This window comes from Lissotriton helveticus, chromosome 2_2 (genome assembly GCF_964261635.1).
Source record: "Lissotriton helveticus chromosome 2_2, aLisHel1.1, whole genome shotgun sequence".
Taxonomy (NCBI): Eukaryota; Metazoa; Chordata; class Amphibia; order Caudata; family Salamandridae; genus Lissotriton; species Lissotriton helveticus.
Genome location: NC_136060.1, coordinates 473,410,068 through 473,430,610, shown reverse-complemented (window position 1 = coordinate 473,430,610; position 20,543 = coordinate 473,410,068). Strand labels below are relative to the sequence as shown.

At 52.8% G+C, this 20,543-nt stretch overlaps 1 protein-coding gene across 1 annotated transcript in view; it reads right to left on the bottom strand.

The window, feature by feature from the left end:
- ATRN (attractin) overlaps nucleotides 1-20,543 on the bottom strand; it is an 800,866-nt gene that overhangs the window by 392,013 nt on the left and 388,310 nt on the right. Inside the window, exon 17 of the mRNA XM_078678722.1 lies at nucleotides 18,656-18,841. Coding sequence (XP_078534848.1) covers nucleotides 18,656-18,841 — 186 coding nt within the window. The remainder of the gene's footprint in view (nucleotides 1-18,655; nucleotides 18,842-20,543) is intronic.

The window sequence follows — 20,543 nt, the reverse complement described above, 5'->3', positions numbered from 1 at the left end:
CCGCCCCCTGACTTGGAGGTTGCCGACGGACGTCCTTCAGGACCAGGTGGGGAAACAACATATAGAAACCGCTCTTAACGACGGGGAGGGGAGCTCACTTTGGCCACAAGATGTGACGCCTTAAAGGCGGTGGTGAGGGGCGTGCATGGGCCTCACCTACGGGGTTCGGAGAAAGCTCCACCGGGAATTACGGTAGCCTCTTAAGCCTGCAAATCTCGGAGGCTCCTGATGCTCTACCCCAAGCAGAGGAACAGGATGCTCCGTCTCGCATTCATGATATCCTAGAACGGCTTGACAGATATACCCTCGCCCAATATAGAGAGCGCCTTCCCAGGGAGGGCGATAAATCAGGTCGCCTTTTGGCCTGGATCCTTCGTCTGGAGCAAGCCCCGGAGAAAATTGTGGCCTTGCGGGGCCTAATGGAGGCATGGTCCACTCAGAAGTGGGCATCCTACGAGTTCTCCAGTCTCACCTACAGCAGGTGTATGCCACGGACCCTGCCATCTCCGAGGCCTCCTATCTCCCTTAACTTCAAGGGTTGACCCTACAGTCGATTCCCAAAGCAGCACAGGAGGAGTTGGAGGCAGCCTTGACGCTGGGTGAGGTGCGTTCTGCATTGCTGCGCCTGCCACGGGCTAAGTCCCCGGGGAGCTACGGGTTCCCTCCTGAATTTTATCAGGCTTTTGAGGGTACACTTTCACGCCTCCTCCTGCAGGTATTCCTCGAGGCGTTTGAGAGCAAGACTCTCCCACTGAATATGACACTGGGGGAAATATGTATGATCCCGAAACCAGGTGGGGACCCGCATGACCCCTCTTCGTATTGTCCGATTGCAATGATCAACACGGACGTGAAGATTTTGTCCATGTTACTGGCCACGCGCTTGGCGCCATATGTTTCGCCTGGTACATGAAGACCAGTGTGGGTTTATTCTGGGGCGCAACACGGCCATGAACCTGCAGCGGTTGAATCACATTATCCATGAGGTACATGGTAGGGAGGAGCAGATGGTTCTGGCGTCGGTCGACCTGGCTAAAGAGTTTGATACAGTCGACTGGGGGTACCTGCTAGAGGTCCTCCGGGCTGTGGGATTGGGCCCCAACTTTTGTCGCTGGATTCGCAGCCTGTATAGGGCCCCTCGCGCCAGGGTGAGACTTGGGGCTGCACTGTCTGAGGAGTGGCGGCTGGGAAGGGGTAGACGCCAGGGGTGTCCCCTCTCGCCGCTCCTGTTTGCTCTGGCCATAGAGCCCTTTGATGTCCGAGTCCGAACGGAAATGGCACAGTGGGGTATTACGGTGGGGGACACGTGCAACGGCATTTCTTTATATGCAGAAGATGCATTGTTTTATTTGACAGCTCCACGGGAGGCACTGCCGATATTGCTGTGCCACCTGGATCGGTTCAGCGAGGAGTCGGGATTGCGACTTAACCGCAGTAAGTCTTTGATCTTTCCGCTTGCGGGTCTGGCCTCGGTGCCACTGGGAGACTTACCAGACCTCTGGCTGCGATGGGAACGTGAGGGGTTCCGTTATCTTGAAATACAGGTGGCCCGACGGATTCACACTTGCTGGCCCGGAATACGGATCGGATATTCACATTCTTGCAGCAGTTGGTATCCTTTTGGAATTCTTTGCCACTTTCTCTGATGGGACGGCTGGCCATCGCCAAGATGGTAATGCTTCCCAGAACGCTATATGTCCTCCAGAACTCACTGTGTCCTCTTCCCCCACGAGTTTTCCGCACTCTCTACACGTTGCTCACGTCCCTGCTCTGGGCGGGCCGTCGCAGCAGGGTAGCACTCCACACTGTTGTCCGTAGCTACGAGGAGGGATGTCTGGAAGCGCCACGCTTTGACTTATATTACTATGCGGCGCAGCTACAGCCTGCGGCCCCGGTGGTTCGCGGAGACGCGCCTCCTTGCGGGTAGGGCGGATATCCAGAGTCTACAGGTCGCGCTGATACAGGGCAGGGGAGCGGAAGAGAATCTTCCTTATGTAGTGCGTCATGCGGCGGGCATCTGGCAGCGGTTTATTGAGAGGGTCTTATGGAGGGCGCCGTTCCATAGGCAGCTACCAGTCTGGATTGCCATGGAGGAACACGTCTTTCCACTCTTGGCGGGAGGGAGGATGCGGGGTTCTAGCTGATCTCTACCCCAACGAGTCCTTCCTAACTTATGAACAGGCGGAGGAGGCCTTCGGAGAGGACAATACCTGCACTATCGGGGTCTTCAGGATGTAGTGAAGGTTACCTGGACTCAGTGCCCGGACGCACCATCAATGACTCACCACCTCCTTTCTTGCGGTAAGGGGCGTCTCTCTTCTGTATAAGGCTATGAAACAGGACTCCAACCCTCTGGTGCCGCCGTCCTGAATGGCGTGGGAGGCAGATCTCAGTACTGCGCTAGAGCAAGGGCAGCAAAAGCGTATAGGTTCCCTTACGCGCAAGGTTTCATGCAATGCACGGTTCAAATTGTACACTTTAACTTTCTACACCGCACCTACCCGACTCCAGTTTCACTGAAACGTATCTCTGGGGACAGGGGAGACAGCTGCCCCAGATGTAGCGCGGAGGGAGCGGGCTTCTTACACTTAGCCTGGGACTGTCCTCCGGTCAGGAGTTTCTGGATGGGGCTGGTGGATCGTATAGTCACCACTACAGGCCTTCAGATAGCAAAGAACCCCCTGCATTGTTTGCTGGTGTTAGTCCCCAGGCACAAGAAAAGGAAGCTCTCCTATAAACTTTTACAATTGATGTTGGTGCTTGCCAGGTGAAGGGTGGCGATCACTTGGATTGGCTTAGGAATGTTAGAGAGTGGTCCCTGGCCGAGGAAACCCACATGCAACTTACTCTGAGAGACGAGAAACTAAAAAGAAGACTTACTCACCTGGCTCGTCATGTGTGCCTCGGGACTGGCGGAGAGGGTGCGGTCCTCCCAGAGCGAGTTTGGCAGTGCGAGTGGCGAGGTGTGTGCTCCAGTTGGGTCTGGGTCTGATGGTGAGGAAGGGGATGACCCCTAGAGTTATATACCACCTATAGTTGTGACGTGCTTGGCTGCATCCTCACGATGTTTTTTATTTGTCTGCTATTCGATCAACTCCTTATGTGTCTGAACCTTTCTGGATACTGCCAACATTTCTAAGTGCCAATAATGAGGTTGTCAAATTGTATGCATACATTGTAGTGATGCCAATTGCATGCTCCTGTAAAGGTTACGTAAAGCACAAGTTACTACTTGTGTAACGATATATCTGTAAGAGACATTAGTTAGTATTAGATTCCTTACCTTGGAATATCCCCAGACGTCAGACTGGATCCGGAAAATTTTGCGTAGCAGTACCCTTGCGCGTCGGTAGGCGTCGTCTGCGGCTCCGCGTCCGTCGTCGGCGCCGTGAGGACGTCGTCGAAGTACTTAGACGCCGCCTCCGCGTGCTGACGTCAGTTCTTAGACACAGCTTTTCCGCGCCAGAAACGCAGAGCTATGCCAAAAACCAACACTGGTGCCAGTGAAACTAGGGCCCTGAAGGGGACAACCCTAACCCTAGGTATCGGTTCGCAGAACGGGGAGGATGGGTGAGTCGGTAAGGAATCTAATACTAACTAATGTCTCTTACAGATATATCGTTACACAAGTAGTAACTTGTGCATCTGAAAGAGACACGTTAGTATTAGATTCCTTACCTTAGAATAGATACCCCAGCAATACCAACCCCAGTGGTGGGTCTGCGAACCAATACTCACACCAGAAAGTCCTGGAGGACGGAACGGCCAAAGAAGCCATCCCTCCGGACTTGGCTGTCCAGGCAGTAGTGTCTTGCAAACGTGTGCAGCGATGCCCACGTAGCTGCCTGACAGATGTCTTGTAAGGGCACATCCCTGCCCTGGGCAGTGGTAGTGGCCGTGGCTCGGGTGGAATGAGCCCGCAATCCAGCAGGGGGCTCCTTCCTAGCCAAGGAGTAGCATGCCTGGATACACAAGATGATCCACCGGGAGATGGTCCTCTTGTGTACCGCTTTCCCCTTCTTAGCGCCCACGTAACCAACAAAGAGTTGGTCATCCCTTAGGGACACCAGAGTCACTATCTTCAACTACGCAGATGATCTGCAGCTCATCTTTCCCCTAAACACCGAGGACTCAGTGGTAGTGTTTCAAAACACCATGTCTCACATCCTGAGTTGGATGAGCTCCAGTCACCTGAAGCTCAACCCAGGCAAGACTGAGTTGGTCTTGCCTGGGCAGAGTGTACTCAGCTGGAACCCTGGCTTTTGGCCTGCCAGCATGGGAGCCCCACCATCTAAATCGCCCTCAGTTAAGAGCTTAGGAATCTTCCTTAGCGAAGATCTCTCTCTGAAAAGGCAGGTCAGTGCAGTGGTGTCCTCCAGCCTTTTTCAGTTGAAGAAAATTAAGAAAATTGCTCGTTTCTTCTCTCTGGAAGCGCTCACACAGATTGTCATCTCCCTGGTTCTGTCTAGACTGGATTTCTCTAATAGTCTTTACCTTGGGCTCCAGGTCGGCGAGTTAAAACGCCTCCAGCTGATTCAGAATCAGGCAGCCAGACTCATTCTGAATCTACCTAGGAGGCAGTCTGTCAGATTGGGCCTAAAACAATTACATTGGCTGCCTGTTGAGCAACGGGTGGCTTTTAAGACTGGCTGTATTTTATTTAAGTCCTTACACCAATCTGGCCCCATATTCATCAGAGATCTGTTCAAAAAATATGACCCCTCCAGGAATCTTCGCTCTATGCATAAACATCTTTTGACTGTCCCTACTTACAAAAGGAAGCGTCTTGGAGGTTGTTGCTTTGACCATCTTGCGGCTGCCTTCTGGAACTCCCTTCCTTTTCAACTTAAAACGTGTGGAAACATTCTCAGTTTCAGACACTCTCTCAAAACCTGGCTCTTCTCCCAAGCGTTCTGATGAGCTCCTTTATGCTTCCTCTGACTGATGCGTTGTGTCCCTGTCTATAGCGCCATGAAGCCCCCGGGCGAACGAGCGCTCTACAAATACATTTCAATATCAATATCAATATCCACCCGGAACTAGCGTGTGCGATCCAAATAGAATGAGAGCGCACGTTTTGGGTCCAGACGATGGAGCCGCTCTTCCTCTTTAGAGGGATGCGGTGGCGGAAAGAAGGTTGGCAAAGTGATAGACTGCCAGATGTGAAAGGCCGTGACCACGTTGGGCAGGAAAGAAGGACAAGTCCTCAGAACGACCTTGTCCGGATGGACAGAGAGGAAAGGAGGTTTAGAAGATAGAGCCTGGAGCTCACTCACTCTCCTGGCAGAGGTGATGGCAACCAGGAAAGCAGTCTTCAAAGTCAGAAGGCGAAGAGGACAGTTGTGAAGTGGCTCAAAGGGAGCGCACATCAGGAATGTTAAAACCAGGTTCAAGTCCCACTGAGGCATCACAAACGGAACAGGAGGAAACGTGTGAGTGATGCCCTTAAGAAATCTATTTACAATAGGGGACTTGAACAAAGAAGGCTGATCAGGTAGCCTGAGAAAGGCTGAAAGGGCAGAAAGGTAGCCCTTGATAGTGCCCAGAGCAGAGCCCTGCTGGGCAAGAGAAAGAAGGAAGAGAAGAACCTCAGAAAGAGGGGCAGAAAGAGGATCCACAGCCTTTGCTGTGCACCATGACACAAATCTGTTCCACCTGCAGGCGTATACCGACTTTGTGGAGGGACGCCTGGCTGCCAGAATGATGTTACAGACTTCAGGAGGCAAGTCAAATGGCCTCAACTGTCGCCGCTCAATCTCCAAGCATGGAGGTGGAGACTGGACAGGTTCGGGTGGAGGACCGTCCCCTGCTGCTGCGACAGAAGGTCCTCCTGAAGAGGCAGACGAACCGGGGGATCGACTGACAGACTGATTAGCTCTGGATACCAGTACCTTCGAGCCCAGTCCGGAGCCACAAGGATGACTTGGGCCCGGTCGCGCTCGATCTTCTTCAGCACTCTGGGCAGAAGTGGTATAGGCGGAAAGGCGTACTACAGACCGCAACTCCACTCGCGACGAAAAGCGTCTCCGAGCGAGTGCCGCCTTGGAAATTCCAACGCGCAGAACTGATGACATTGCGCGTTCTCTTCGGTGGCGAATAGATCTAACCAAGGCTCTCCCCATCGCTGAAAGAGGCCTTGCGCCATGTCCGAGTTCAGACGCCATTCGTGATCCATCATGCACCGACGGCTGAGCTCGTCCGCCCTGGCGTTCAGAGAACCTGCCAGGTGTTGAGCCACCAGGGTCACGCCCTGGCGTTCCAGCCATTGCCAAAGGCGAAGAGCCTCTTGACAAAGGATCCACGACCCCACACCGCCCTGTTTGTTGCAGTACCACATGGCGGTGGTGTTGTCCGTGAACACCTGCACTACACTCCCCCGGACAGAGGGGAGGAATGCCTTCAGTGCTAGACGAATCGCCCTGAGCTCCAACAAGTTGATGTGGAGCCGGGCCTCCGTCGGAGACCAGAGGCCTCTGATCTCCGCCTCTCCCATGTGGCCTCCCTAGCCCTGGAGGGACGCGTCCGTCACAACTACGTGCTCCGGTTGGGGTAGGGAGAGGGATCTGCCGCTGACCCAATCGCGGTCCGTAAGCCACCACTGCAGCTGTCTCGCAGTGCCCTCCGAGATCAGGACGTGGTCGGATAGGTTGCCCTGATGCTGGGCCCACTGAAACTTCAGGTCCCACTGCAGAGCCCGCATCCGCCACCTGGCGTGATGCACCAGTAGGATGCAGGAGGCCATCAGCCCCGGAAGCCGCAGCGTCAACCTGACCGAGACCCGGGATAACGGCTGAAAGATGGGAATCAGAGCCTGAATATCCCGGACCCGCTGTTCGGGTGGGTAAACCCGAAATCGCGCCGAGTCCAGAACCGCTCCGATGAAGAGGAGCTTCTGAGAGGGACACAGGTGCGACTTCGGCACATTGATGGAAAACCCCAGCTGGTGCAGGAGGTCTGCCGTCGTCTGGAGGTGGCTGACGACTGTCTGGGGCGAGCCCGCCTTCAACAACCAGCCGTCGAGGTAGGGGAAGACTGAAACCCCTAACCGACGCAGATGAGCTGCGACCACCGCCATCACTTTCGTGAACACCCGTGGGGCGCTGGTGAGGCCGAAGGGGAGCACGGTAAACTGAAAGTGCTCGTGGCCCACCATGAACCGCAGGTAGCGCCGGTGGGCAGGCAGGACGGGGATATGAAAATAAGCGTCCTGCAAGTCCAACGCTACCATCCAGTCTCCTGGGTCCAGGGCAGCAAGAACCAGAGCCAGTGTCAGCATCTTGAACTTCTCCTTCCGGAGGAAGCCGTTGACGTTCCGTAGATCCAAGATAGGGCGTAGGCCCCCTTTGCCCTTCTTGGGTACCAGGAAGTAGTGGGAGTAGCAACCACACCCTACTTCTGGCCCAGGAACGCGCTCAATGGCCCCCTTGGCCAAAAGGGCCATAACTTCCTCCTGCAGAAGTCGCAAGTGATCCCCCGATACACGGTGGTTCTGCGGTGGCATGGCTGGAGGAGTCGCCTCGAAGGGGAGGGAGTAGCCCCTTCGGACGATTTGCAGCACCCACCTGTCCGAAGTGACGGTGCGCCAGTGGAGGTGGTGATGGCGAACCCTGCCTCCAACTGGCGTCACATGGGCCTGAAAGCACGGACTAGGAGGGTTTTGAGGCTGATGCTGCGGGGGAAGGTGTGGACTGACCTCGCCGTTGCCCCAGACAGCCCGGACGGCGGTTCCCACGGCCGCCACCGCGTAAGGTATTGCCCTGCGGTGCGTGGCTGGCGGCGCGTGTGGGCGCACCCCTTCCGTGGCCACGAAAGGAGTGATAGGCAGCCGGTTGCTGGCGCTGGCCCGAAAGGCCTAAGGACTTGGCGTAGCCCTGGAGTCCTTAAAACGCTCAAGCGCGTGGTCTGCCTTGTCGCCAAAGAGGCGACGGCCATCGAACGGCATGTCCATAAGAGTGTTCTGGACATCTGCCGAGAAGTTGGCGGACCTCAGCCAGGCGTGGCGTCTGACCGCCACCGTCGTTGCCATCGCTCTGCCTAGCGAGTCGGTGGTATCCAGCCCACACCTAATCGAATATTTCGCTGCATCCCGGCCTTCCACAAGGGCTTGGCCGAGTTTGGCCCGTACCTCCAACGGACACTCTGGCAGCACTTCCGCGACCTTATCCCACACTGAGTGGGTGTAACGTCCCAAGAGGCAGGCGGTGTTGGAAGACCGCAGGCCGAGGCTGAGAAGATCTTCTTCCCATACTGGTCATACCTCTTGGATTCCCGATCTGGCGGGGCCGACGGGAATGCGGTCTGGGAATTGGAGGCCTGGATGACCAGGCTCTCGGGGGTGGGGTGGGTGGACAGGAAACATGGGTCGCCCGGGGCTGGGCGGTGGCGTCTGGCCACGTTCCTATCTACGGGCGAACCCGTAGCGGGCTTGGACCAAGTGCCCAAAAGAACGTCCGTCAAGGCCTCATTAAAGGGCAGCAGAGGCTCGGCCGAGCTTGCCTGCGGTTTAAGGACCTCAGTGAGGAGGTTAGTCCTCACGGCCGCGACGGGGAGCTCAAGGCCCAAGGCCTTGGCAGCCCTCATCAGCACCACACTATATGTAGCCCCCTCCTCCGAAGCCACGGTAGGAGGGGAGACAAAACCAGTGTCTGGAGAGGTGTCCAGGCCACTGGCATCCCCAAGGTCTCCTGCCCAGTCCTCATCAGACTGACACTCCCTGGTGAGAGGGTCCTCAGACCCCTCCCAGTCCTCCTCCTCACCCATCTCCTGAGATTCAGGGTCTTCAATTAATGGGGCCTGTTCGTAAAAGTGAAAATCACCAAACGGCGTCTGGAGCGGCGCCCATCGGGGCCGTCCCGACGGCTGAACAGGAATGGGGTAGGACTGGGGCCGGCCGGAGCCGGCGCCGGAGGCGACACCTGAGGGTCCGACGCCGGGGAGGTCGTAAGATCCACCGGCGACAAACCAGATCCCAAAGGGGGGCCAGCGGCGTCCTGCGGCGCCGGGCCCGAAGGCGCCGGCGGCGTCAGAACAACTGGACCCCTCGGCGCCGGGCCCGAAGGCGCCGGCGGCGTCGGGATAACAGGGAGCTGCGGCGCCGGGCCCGAAGGCGCCGGCGGCGTCGGGACCGAAGCACCCGACGGCATCGGGGCCGGAGCCGCCGATCCGCTAGGACTCCCAGACGGGTCCGCTGGGCCCGGAGGCGTCGCGGAACCCGTCGGAGGAGAGAGTTTCCTCATGACCATGAGGAAGCACTCGATCTCCTCCGGCGACGCGTTCAGCCCAGGGACATTCTCAGTTTCAGACACTCTCTCAAAACCTGGCTCTTCTCCCAAGCGTTCTGATGAGCTCCTTTATGCTTCCTCTGACTGATGCGTTGTGTCCCTGTCTATAGCGCCATGAAGCCCCCGGGCGAACGAGCGCTCTACAAATACATTTCAATATCAATATCAATATCCACCCGGAACTAGCGTGTGCGATCCAAATAGAATGAGAGCGCACGTTTTGGGTCCAGACGATGGAGCCGCTCTTCCTCTTTAGAGGGATGCGGTGGCGGAAAGAAGGTTGGCAAAGTGATAGACTGCCAGATGTGAAAGGCCGTGACCACGTTGGGCAGGAAAGAAGGACAAGTCCTCAGAACGACCTTGTCCGGATGGACAGAGAGGAAAGGAGGTTTAGAAGATAGAGCCTGGAGCTCACTCACTCTCCTGGCAGAGGTGATGGCAACCAGGAAAGCAGTCTTCAAAGTCAGAAGGCGAAGAGGACAGTTGTGAAGTGGCTCAAAGGGAGCGCACATCAGGAATGTTAAAACCAGGTTCAAGTCCCACTGAGGCATCACAAACGGAACAGGAGGAAACGTGTGAGTGATGCCCTTAAGAAATCTATTTACAATAGGGGACTTGAACAAAGAAGGCTGATCAGGTAGCCTGAGAAAGGCTGAAAGGGCAGAAAGGTAGCCCTTGATAGTGCCCAGAGCAGAGCCCTGCTGGGCAAGAGAAAGAAGGAAGAGAAGAACCTCAGAAAGAGGGGCAGAAAGAGGATCCACAGCCTTTGCTGTGCACCATGACACAAATCTGTTCCACCTGCAGGCGTATACCGACTTTGTGGAGGGACGCCTGGCTGCCAGAATGATGTTACAGACTTCAGGAGGCAAGTCAAATGGCCTCAACTGTCGCCGCTCAATCTCCAAGCATGGAGGTGGAGACTGGACAGGTTCGGGTGGAGGACCGTCCCCTGCTGCTGCGACAGAAGGTCCTCCTGAAGAGGCAGACGAACCGGGGGATCGACTGACAGACTGATTAGCTCTGGATACCAGTACCTTCGAGCCCAGTCCGGAGCCACAAGGATGACTTGGGCCCGGTCGCGCTCGATCTTCTTCAGCACTCTGGGCAGAAGTGGTATAGGCGGAAAGGCGTACTACAGACCGCAACTCCACTCGCGACGAAAAGCGTCTCCGAGCGAGTGCCGCCTTGGAAATTCCAACGCGCAGAACTGATGACATTGCGCGTTCTCTTCGGTGGCGAATAGATCTAACCAAGGCTCTCCCCATCGCTGAAAGAGGCCTTGCGCCATGTCCGAGTTCAGACGCCATTCGTGATCCATCATGCACCGACGGCTGAGCTCGTCCGCCCTGGCGTTCAGAGAACCTGCCAGGTGTTGAGCCACCAGGGTCACGCCCTGGCGTTCCAGCCATTGCCAAAGGCGAAGAGCCTCTTGACAAAGGATCCACGACCCCACACCGCCCTGTTTGTTGCAGTACCACATGGCGGTGGTGTTGTCCGTGAACACCTGCACTACACTCCCCCGGACAGAGGGGAGGAATGCCTTCAGTGCTAGACGAATCGCCCTGAGCTCCAACAAGTTGATGTGGAGCCGGGCCTCCGTCGGAGACCAGAGGCCTCTGATCTCCGCCTCTCCCATGTGGCCTCCCTAGCCCTGGAGGGACGCGTCCGTCACAACTACGTGCTCCGGTTGGGGTAGGGAGAGGGATCTGCCGCTGACCCAATCGCGGTCCGTAAGCCACCACTGCAGCTGTCTCGCAGTGCCCTCCGAGATCAGGACGTGGTCGGATAGGTTGCCCTGATGCTGGGCCCACTGAAACTTCAGGTCCCACTGCAGAGCCCGCATCCGCCACCTGGCGTGATGCACCAGTAGGATGCAGGAGGCCATCAGCCCCGGAAGCCGCAGCGTCAACCTGACCGAGACCCGGGATAACGGCTGAAAGATGGGAATCAGAGCCTGAATATCCCGGACCCGCTGTTCGGGTGGGTAAACCCGAAATCGCGCCGAGTCCAGAACCGCTCCGATGAAGAGGAGCTTCTGAGAGGGACACAGGTGCGACTTCGGCACATTGATGGAAAACCCCAGCTGGTGCAGGAGGTCTGCCGTCGTCTGGAGGTGGCTGACGACTGTCTGGGGCGAGCCCGCCTTCAACAACCAGCCGTCGAGGTAGGGGAAGACTGAAACCCCTAACCGACGCAGATGAGCTGCGACCACCGCCATCACTTTCGTGAACACCCGTGGGGCGCTGGTGAGGCCGAAGGGGAGCACGGTAAACTGAAAGTGCTCGTGGCCCACCATGAACCGCAGGTAGCGCCGGTGGGCAGGCAGGACGGGGATATGAAAATAAGCGTCCTGCAAGTCCAACGCTACCATCCAGTCTCCTGGGTCCAGGGCAGCAAGAACCAGAGCCAGTGTCAGCATCTTGAACTTCTCCTTCCGGAGGAAGCCGTTGACGTTCCGTAGATCCAAGATAGGGCGTAGGCCCCCTTTGCCCTTCTTGGGTACCAGGAAGTAGTGGGAGTAGCAACCACACCCTACTTCTGGCCCAGGAACGCGCTCAATGGCCCCCTTGGCCAAAAGGGCCATAACTTCCTCCTGCAGAAGTCGCAAGTGATCCCCCGATACACGGTGGTTCTGCGGTGGCATGGCTGGAGGAGTCGCCTCGAAGGGGAGGGAGTAGCCCCTTCGGACGATTTGCAGCACCCACCTGTCCGAAGTGACGGTGCGCCAGTGGAGGTGGTGATGGCGAACCCTGCCTCCAACTGGCGTCACATGGGCCTGAAAGCACGGACTAGGAGGGTTTTGAGGCTGATGCTGCGGGGGAAGGTGTGGACTGACCTCGCCGTTGCCCCAGACAGCCCGGACGGCGGTTCCCACGGCCGCCACCGCGTAAGGTATTGCCCTGCGGTGCGTGGCTGGCGGCGCGTGTGGGCGCACCCCTTCCGTGGCCACGAAAGGAGTGATAGGCAGCCGGTTGCTGGCGCTGGCCCGAAAGGCCTAAGGACTTGGCGTAGCCCTGGAGTCCTTAAAACGCTCAAGCGCGTGGTCTGCCTTGTCGCCAAAGAGGCGACGGCCATCGAACGGCATGTCCATAAGAGTGTTCTGGACATCTGCCGAGAAGTTGGCGGACCTCAGCCAGGCGTGGCGTCTGACCGCCACCGTCGTTGCCATCGCTCTGCCTAGCGAGTCGGTGGTATCCAGCCCACACCTAATCGAATATTTCGCTGCATCCCGGCCTTCCACAAGGGCTTGGCCGAGTTTGGCCCGTACCTCCAACGGACACTCTGGCAGCACTTCCGCGACCTTATCCCACACTGAGTGGGTGTAACGTCCCAAGAGGCAGGCGGTGTTGGAAGACCGCAGGCCGAGGCTGAGAAGATCTTCTTCCCATACTGGTCATACCTCTTGGATTCCCGATCTGGCGGGGCCGACGGGAATGCGGTCTGGGAATTGGAGGCCTGGATGACCAGGCTCTCGGGGGTGGGGTGGGTGGACAGGAAACATGGGTCGCCCGGGGCTGGGCGGTGGCGTCTGGCCACGTTCCTATCTACGGGCGAACCCGTAGCGGGCTTGGACCAAGTGCCCAAAAGAACGTCCGTCAAGGCCTCATTAAAGGGCAGCAGAGGCTCGGCCGAGCTTGCCTGCGGTTTAAGGACCTCAGTGAGGAGGTTAGTCCTCACGGCCGCGACGGGGAGCTCAAGGCCCAAGGCCTTGGCAGCCCTCATCAGCACCACACTATATGTAGCCCCCTCCTCCGAAGCCACGGTAGGAGGGGAGACAAAACCAGTGTCTGGAGAGGTGTCCAGGCCACTGGCATCCCCAAGGTCTCCTGCCCAGTCCTCATCAGACTGACACTCCCTGGTGAGAGGGTCCTCAGACCCCTCCCAGTCCTCCTCCTCACCCATCTCCTGAGATTCAGGGTCTTCAATTAATGGGGCCTGTTCGTAAAAGTGAAAATCACCAAACGGCGTCTGGAGCGGCGCCCATCGGGGCCGTCCCGACGGCTGAACAGGAATGGGGTAGGACTGGGGCCGGCCGGAGCCGGCGCCGGAGGCGACACCTGAGGGTCCGACGCCGGGGAGGTCGTAAGATCCACCGGCGACAAACCAGATCCCAAAGGGGGGCCAGCGGCGTCCTGCGGCGCCGGGCCCGAAGGCGCCGGCGGCGTCAGAACAACTGGACCCCTCGGCGCCGGGCCCGAAGGCGCCGGGATAACAGGGAGCTGCGGCGCCGGGCCCGAAGGCGCCGGCGGCGTCGGGACCGAAGCACCCGACGGCATCGGGGCCGGAGCCGCCGATCCGCTAGGACTCCCAGACGGGTCCGCTGGGCCCGGAGGCGTCGCGGAACCCGGAGGAGAGAGTTTCCTCATGACCATGAGGAAGCACTCGATCTCCTCCGGCGACGCGTTCAGCCCAGGGACCGGAGGGTATGGAGCCGGACGCGGCGCCCGCGGCCCCGACGGAGCCGCGTGGGCGGTGTCACCCGAACCCCCGGCCGCATCGTGCGAGCGTTGGGGGGAGTCCGAGGAGCGATGACGCCGCTTGGACTTCTTGTGCCTCTTATCTGACGACGACTTCGACCCGGAAGAGTGAGGCCTACTCTCGGAGCTGTGGTGGCTCCGGGCCCGCGACCTGTCCCTCGACCTCCCGTGGGAACGGGACCTCTCACGGCGCGGGACCGACTGTCGGAGTTCGAGGCACCTACGGGACCGCTCCCGCCTGGCTTTTGAAGAGAGGGCCCGACAGTCGGAGCAGGCCTTGTCGTCGTGGTCGACGCCCAGACACGACAAGCAGACGCGGTGAGGATCCGTGACCGACATCAGCCGGTCGCAATCATCACAAGGCTTGAAGCCGGGCATCCCTAAGGCACCGATCGGAGTCGTAAAGACTCGAAACAGGATCAAAAAAGGATCAAAAAAGTTAGTCAAAAATGACTAGGGTTACTGCTTTTTCCAGATCTGCGCTTGCTGGCGCGGAAAAAAGAAGAACTGACGTCAGCACGCGGAGGCGGCGTCTAAGTACTCCGACGACATCATCACGGCGCCCACGACGCGGAGCCGCAGACGACGCCTACCGACGCGCAAGGGTACTGCTACGCAAAATTTTCCGGATCCAGTCTGACGCCTGGGGATATTCTAAGGTAAGGAATCTAATACTAACGTGTCTCTTTCAGATCTAAAAAATAAAGTTTAAAAAAAAAAAATGATGTCCAACCTCTTAGATTTCCAGTCCCCGAGCACAACACCGCAAATATTGAGTCTTAAGAGAAAAGAAAAACCAGATCATATTCTTTCAATATTGTAAGTTCATTCAATCAGTTCCTTTTATTTTATTTTCTCTTAACAAACGTGAGGTTTCCATCATATAGTCAGTCTTCATACAATATTCATTGGAATCGTACATAATGTATCCCAGGAAAACAAAGCCGACACGTGTTTCGTCAAGGGAAACAATCACCCAATGACTTCTTCAGGGCATAAGAAACGAAAAGTCAATGTGCATGGCAAAGCTATGATTCTATTGGATACTGTACCACCTACAGCAAAGTATTGTTGGTATGTTTGAAGGAGATGGCTTATTTTGCAATGCATTGTTAATTGAGATTGTAATAAAAATATTACAATTAAAACACAAATTGTGTCTGTCTTTTAAGGTCACTTAATATGAAGTTGCTTAACTCATTTTCACAGTTTTAAGGAATTAAACCTTCAAGACATTAATTGTGAAATATTCAGATACCAGCATGGCATTTAAAGAAACTGCAAACTCCTCGTCTTATTTTAAATAATGAAAGGTTACTAATTTGTAGTCCTAAACCTGCATCATAGGAATCTTCATTGAATTCATAAATATTAGAATAATTCTCCACTGCACTTATAGATCCCAGAGAAATTCATGCACTTCAAAGGTGCCTTCCCTGTCAACTAAAATGTTTGGTAATTTACATGTGTGTGTCTAAATTCTTTTTGATGGTTTCTGTTGTCCTGCCGTAACCTCTTGTTTTTAGTTTTAACATAAGGTTTAGAGAAATTAATTTACTCTGTGCCCCTTTGTTTCTTTCCGCTTACGATTGGAGAACTGTTGTATGTATCATGTATTACCCAGGTCCTTCGGGCTAATTTTGGGTCACCCCATTGTTTTGTAATAGTTACCCTGTCACAGACAGTTGTAGCTCACCCCTAGGTCTGCCACCCCTTTCATCCTCTAAGTCAGCCAGGCACCAACCCAACTGGGAGGGAGAGTTATCTCAAAACTGGTTTAGAGTGATCACCGGGGTGAGGCTATGAGCATTCTCTGTGCCATTACAGTGTCACAGCCAGTTTGATAGGTCCGCTGGGTTTACATATAATATTTTGGCACACGCCAAATGAGGGAAACAGAATGACAAAGCAGTTTGTGTCTCCACTGTCTGGTTGCTAAAAGCTCAGCTTTGAAGTTAACAGACTTATGTCTTAGTTTGTTGTTTTTATAGCCTAAAACTGGATTTTAGTGTTATATATATGGGAGGACACCAGGATTACAATGGTACATTCCCCCAACACCCTCCTACACTTTAAAACCCAAGTTCAGTGGAGCTAAGACTTTGGCCATCTTGAAAATGGACAAAGTGGGTAGTGTGAACACTGAGCATCATTACCGCCATTGGTTAGGGTGTCTGCAGGAGTCATTCCACCTACAGACTCATGCCAGGCACAAATGTGGAACCTCAAGGCTCCCACGTCCTAAAACTCCTCGACCTGTGGAAAATCAGAAGAGGACTGAACCAGTTGTCTGCAACCGGAGAACAGCCCTGGAGGGCTCAACCTGTTCGCTCTCTTATATCCAGGATAAAGAAAAGGAAGAAAGAACAAATAAAGTATGCTATCCGCTGTCTGTCTTCACAATATTCATTGACACCAGTGAAGTTTTGATGGAGCAACGCAACAGCACATTTTTATTTTAGAGTACTAATCATGCGGGGAGGATATATGGTGGACCACTCAATTCCATCTCAAACCTCTTTAGTGTTTATGGGAGATGTAAAGGCACCTGCAATGGAAATTGAAAAGGAAAGATTGTCCTTATGGTGAGCAGGAAAAGGAGCTATTTTCAATGAGAATACAGGATGGGGAGGAACGGCCGGTCATGAAACACTTTCGTCATGGAATTGCCCTAAGTCTCTTTGTTGAAGATGGCGATGCTTACTGTGCTGAAATTCTCAATGTCAATTTAGAGAAAACTGTGTTGCATCTGTAGCTTCTTGCCCATCTAAGAACCGCAGTGCTTTCCCGGTTCGCGGTCCTCGGAAGATGCTGTACAAATCCCACAGCTGCAGGTTGGGAGTCTCTCACTTGAGCCTGTTTTGTCTTGTGCTCCTTTTTGCTGCTCCTTCTCTCCAACTCCAAAATGCCACACCTGCCAGCAGGTTTGCAGCTGCCTTTTTAGGAGGCTCTGCAGCTTTTCTAGACTTTCCCAATTCATTAATTTTCATGTCACATAGTGTTTGGTGTCATTCCCTTTTTCTACTCTTTAATTACCTAAAGATCTTTTTCCTCCTGAGAAGTTGGCAGCTTCTCAAGGGAACTTGCCTCCAACATATTCCAGCAGATTGTGACATTTTGTTCACCCATACATCTGAAGCAGACGACCCAAACTGGATTATGGTTAAGCATCCAGATCTGAAAATATTGATAGGTGTGGGAATGCAGGTCTTGGTGAGTGGATTTTCTATATCAAGTGAACAGAATCGAACTGTCTTGAGAGAGTCAATGGCAAAAACTTAGAATTCCTCCTGTGAGGTCAATGCCATTGGTGTTGAGCTAGCCTTCGAATGAACTTTTTTGGGATGATGCCCAGGAGTGTGACGGCATTACCCGAGACGTCCATCTTGTATGACAGGGAGTGGTGTTGGTTCTCATCTTTCCCTCTCTATCTCCTCTCCTTGGATCTCCATCAGTAGGAGTCTTTCAGGACGTGGCTGCTTTTCAAATGTTTTTAAATAGGATTGCTCCATCCTTTTCTTTTTCTCTCTTCTTCAACTTATGTCCAGTAGTATAAAAAAAGAACTAAGAGGTAACTGTCAATAAAGCGCGCGTCAGGGGTGGAGGAAGCTCCAGTAACTTTAAAACAAGAACACTTTTTCACAGCTTTCACTGCAGGCCTAAGAGGCTGCACTTATTTGTTTTTTTACACATACTAAACATTTTGCACCTCACATTCTGCAATACAGTCTGGACATTTGTTGCCTAGAACATGTCAGTCTACACTTAAGAAATAATCAGTCCTTAGATGTACTTCAAACTGGCTCTGCTTATCCTATGAGCATGAGTACAGTTGCACCGTATGATGATTTTATATAGACATAAATAATAAAAAAAAGTGTTTCAAGGCCCATGCATACTGCTGGAATTATTCTAACATGTATTACTTCACCTAAAATCGTACATGCGCAGCTCATTTTTGGTATTGTTTTTGAAGGATCCGTGTATTGTTGTCAGACTTCAAGTAACACACAAGGTAACAGAAAAGGACTGGCCATGCATCCTTAACAGAGCTGTTGCCATATACACACAGAATATATGTAATTATGCATTTAACTTTAAGTAGGAAGTTCAAGCAATGTTGTCCTTTACATAGTTACACATAATATTTCAGTGCGATGATAGTCCTGGGAAAGAAGGAAGTGGGAGCTAGTGCTGCTGGCAATATGTTTTGCAATTCACTCACAGATTTTTGGAGCAAGCCCTTATAATTCAATGAGCTACATTATCACCATTATGTTAATCAAATCTTGACTCTGAACAATTAGCAGCTAGCAATCCCCATTAAGCAAAAAAGAGAAGTCTCTATACAGCAAACAAGCCAATCGAGAAAAACAAGATTTTATTTTCTATACAACTTAATCATAATTCAGTCTCTATCCCCATTTTCGAATCTGAGACTATGGAATGGAATTGGCAGTTTATGTCCTTCCAATAGCTTATCCTGGGTACAAAAATGCATTCTGACAAAAATAATGCAATGTCACAAAGTTGTATGGCATGTGCAGGTCTGTGCATTAACATTTTCTGGCTAAGTTGTTATTAATTAATTTGGTGGGTGTCAGTGGAAAATGTCTGAAATAGCAACAGCTGCACAAATGCCAAAAGCATACCATTTTCAAAAAACAAATGGGACTGGGCCTGTTTGGAAAGTAGCAGTCCTCAGCAGACGCCAAATGAGTCCAGAAACATCTGGAAAAAGTCAAAGTACACACTTAAGTTTTCAGCAAAGCGTTATTGGCCTTATCAAAAAACTTTATTTAAATTCTGTGCCCATGTAAATAAGCTAAAATTATGACAATGTAAAAACAGATAACCTTTACTACTTAAAGATGAACTGCTACATTATATACTCACGTGGACAGTTGCTCAAGGTGTACCACTCCATACACTGTCCAAAAGGGAAGGATGCCACATACGCATTTGAGTCAACACACTGTTTCATATTACTGCACCACATACACTCTGAACTGCCGCTTGTACACTCTCCACAAGCCGTCCTTGAGGCACAAGGGGTTCGGCACTGCTTCGCACTGTGATTTGCTGCAAAGAGTAAAATCAAACATTTATCATTAACTTGTCAGCCAATGGCAAATATGTAAAGCTAAATAACATTGATACAGTTTTACTTTTTCAGTTCATAAAGTAAAACCCACTTAATTTCAGACTCACTGGGGTAACCAATCTATAAATATGTAGCAAAAGGTAGCACATAAAATGCTTGGAAGAAATTACCAGTCCTTTCTTATGACCTTTGCAGAATGGTTATTTAACAGCACAAGGCAGAGCTATCTAATGTTATGTCCCTCAATGGGCCCTTTGGATTTAAAAGTGACTCAGTTCAGTTCCTTTACTCAGTTGCTTTTCCAACCATAAAAAAATACAAGAGATAAAACACATTAAAAACAGAACGTGGAATAGAGGTTGCCACAAGAAATGGGATAAGATATGGGGGAAATGGAATGCGTATCGAGGCAACATCTGTGCCTCCCCATCGGAAGGGAGACATGGGTTAGATATATCAGACGTGTGACGTGGCATTGGGAAGGGGGTTAGGGGGTGGGAGAGCGGTTGGATGTTCATTATCGGATTGTAACTTTTCGATATTAGATTGGCAGGGATGCAAGATTGTAATGTATGCATACTTGTAACGTTCTTATAAATAAAAAGACTTTGAAAAACAAGACATAAAGGCCAATAAAAGCGAGATGAAACAGTGTTAAAATGAAACCCTTCTAGTCTTTCCATGTGTTCCTTCGTACCATGATAGCTCTAAAAAGCAGGCTATGCTAAACATTGTAAATTCATCAGGCAACATCTGGAGATATACAAGTGCAGGGCATACTCGGTAAAAAACCCTTTCCCTTCAACAATGATAAAATAAAAAATCTTCTGGGGTCACCATAAAATTTGCAGAACATCACAAACTGTAAAGTGCCCTACTGAGACACTGTGTTGCAGCCGCAGGGCACCATAGATTCCTGGTTAAAACAGCCCGTGGGAGAAGTTTGCAGTAGGTGTAAGAGATTAAGCCTGAACCTGGTGAGCAGACATCAATCTCTACTGAGACCAAGTACAGAGGCTGAAACATCAGGCTGATAGCCCAAATGTCCGCAACTCTTTGATCTGGAGTGATGTCCCCAGAATGCACCGTATTCAATCAATCAATCAATCATAACATTTGTAGAGCGCCCTACTCACCCGTAAGGGTCTCAAGGCGGGGAGGGGGGGGGACGCTACTGCTCGACCAGCCAGGTCTTGAGTAATTTCCTGAAGGAGAGGTGATCCTGGGTCAGCCGTAGGTGAGTGAGGAGGGAGTTCCATGTCTTGGCTGCCAGGTAGGAGAAGGATCTTCCTCCTCATTCAGAATGGCTCAAATGAAAGAGAGCCTCTGAGAAGGAGTGAAGTGTGACTTTAGCATGTGGATTGTGAACCCCAGCAATGTCAGGAAATTTGCAGTCATCTGGAGGAGGTCAGCGACTGACTCATTAGTCAAGACGTCAGGGTAGGGGTAGACGGGTACACGCCATCTCTAAAGGTATGCTACAACTGCCACCATTGTGGCTGCCGAGGGGGCACTGGAGAGGCCAAAAGGGAGAACGACAAACTGAAAATTCTCATGGCACACCTTGGGCCTGTGGGCCTACGGGCCTACAAGACGGATCCATGGAAATAGGTGTCTTGCTTGTCCAGCACTATAATCCTGTCTTCCGGATCCAGTGTTCGTTCTCAAGCCCTCAGTGAA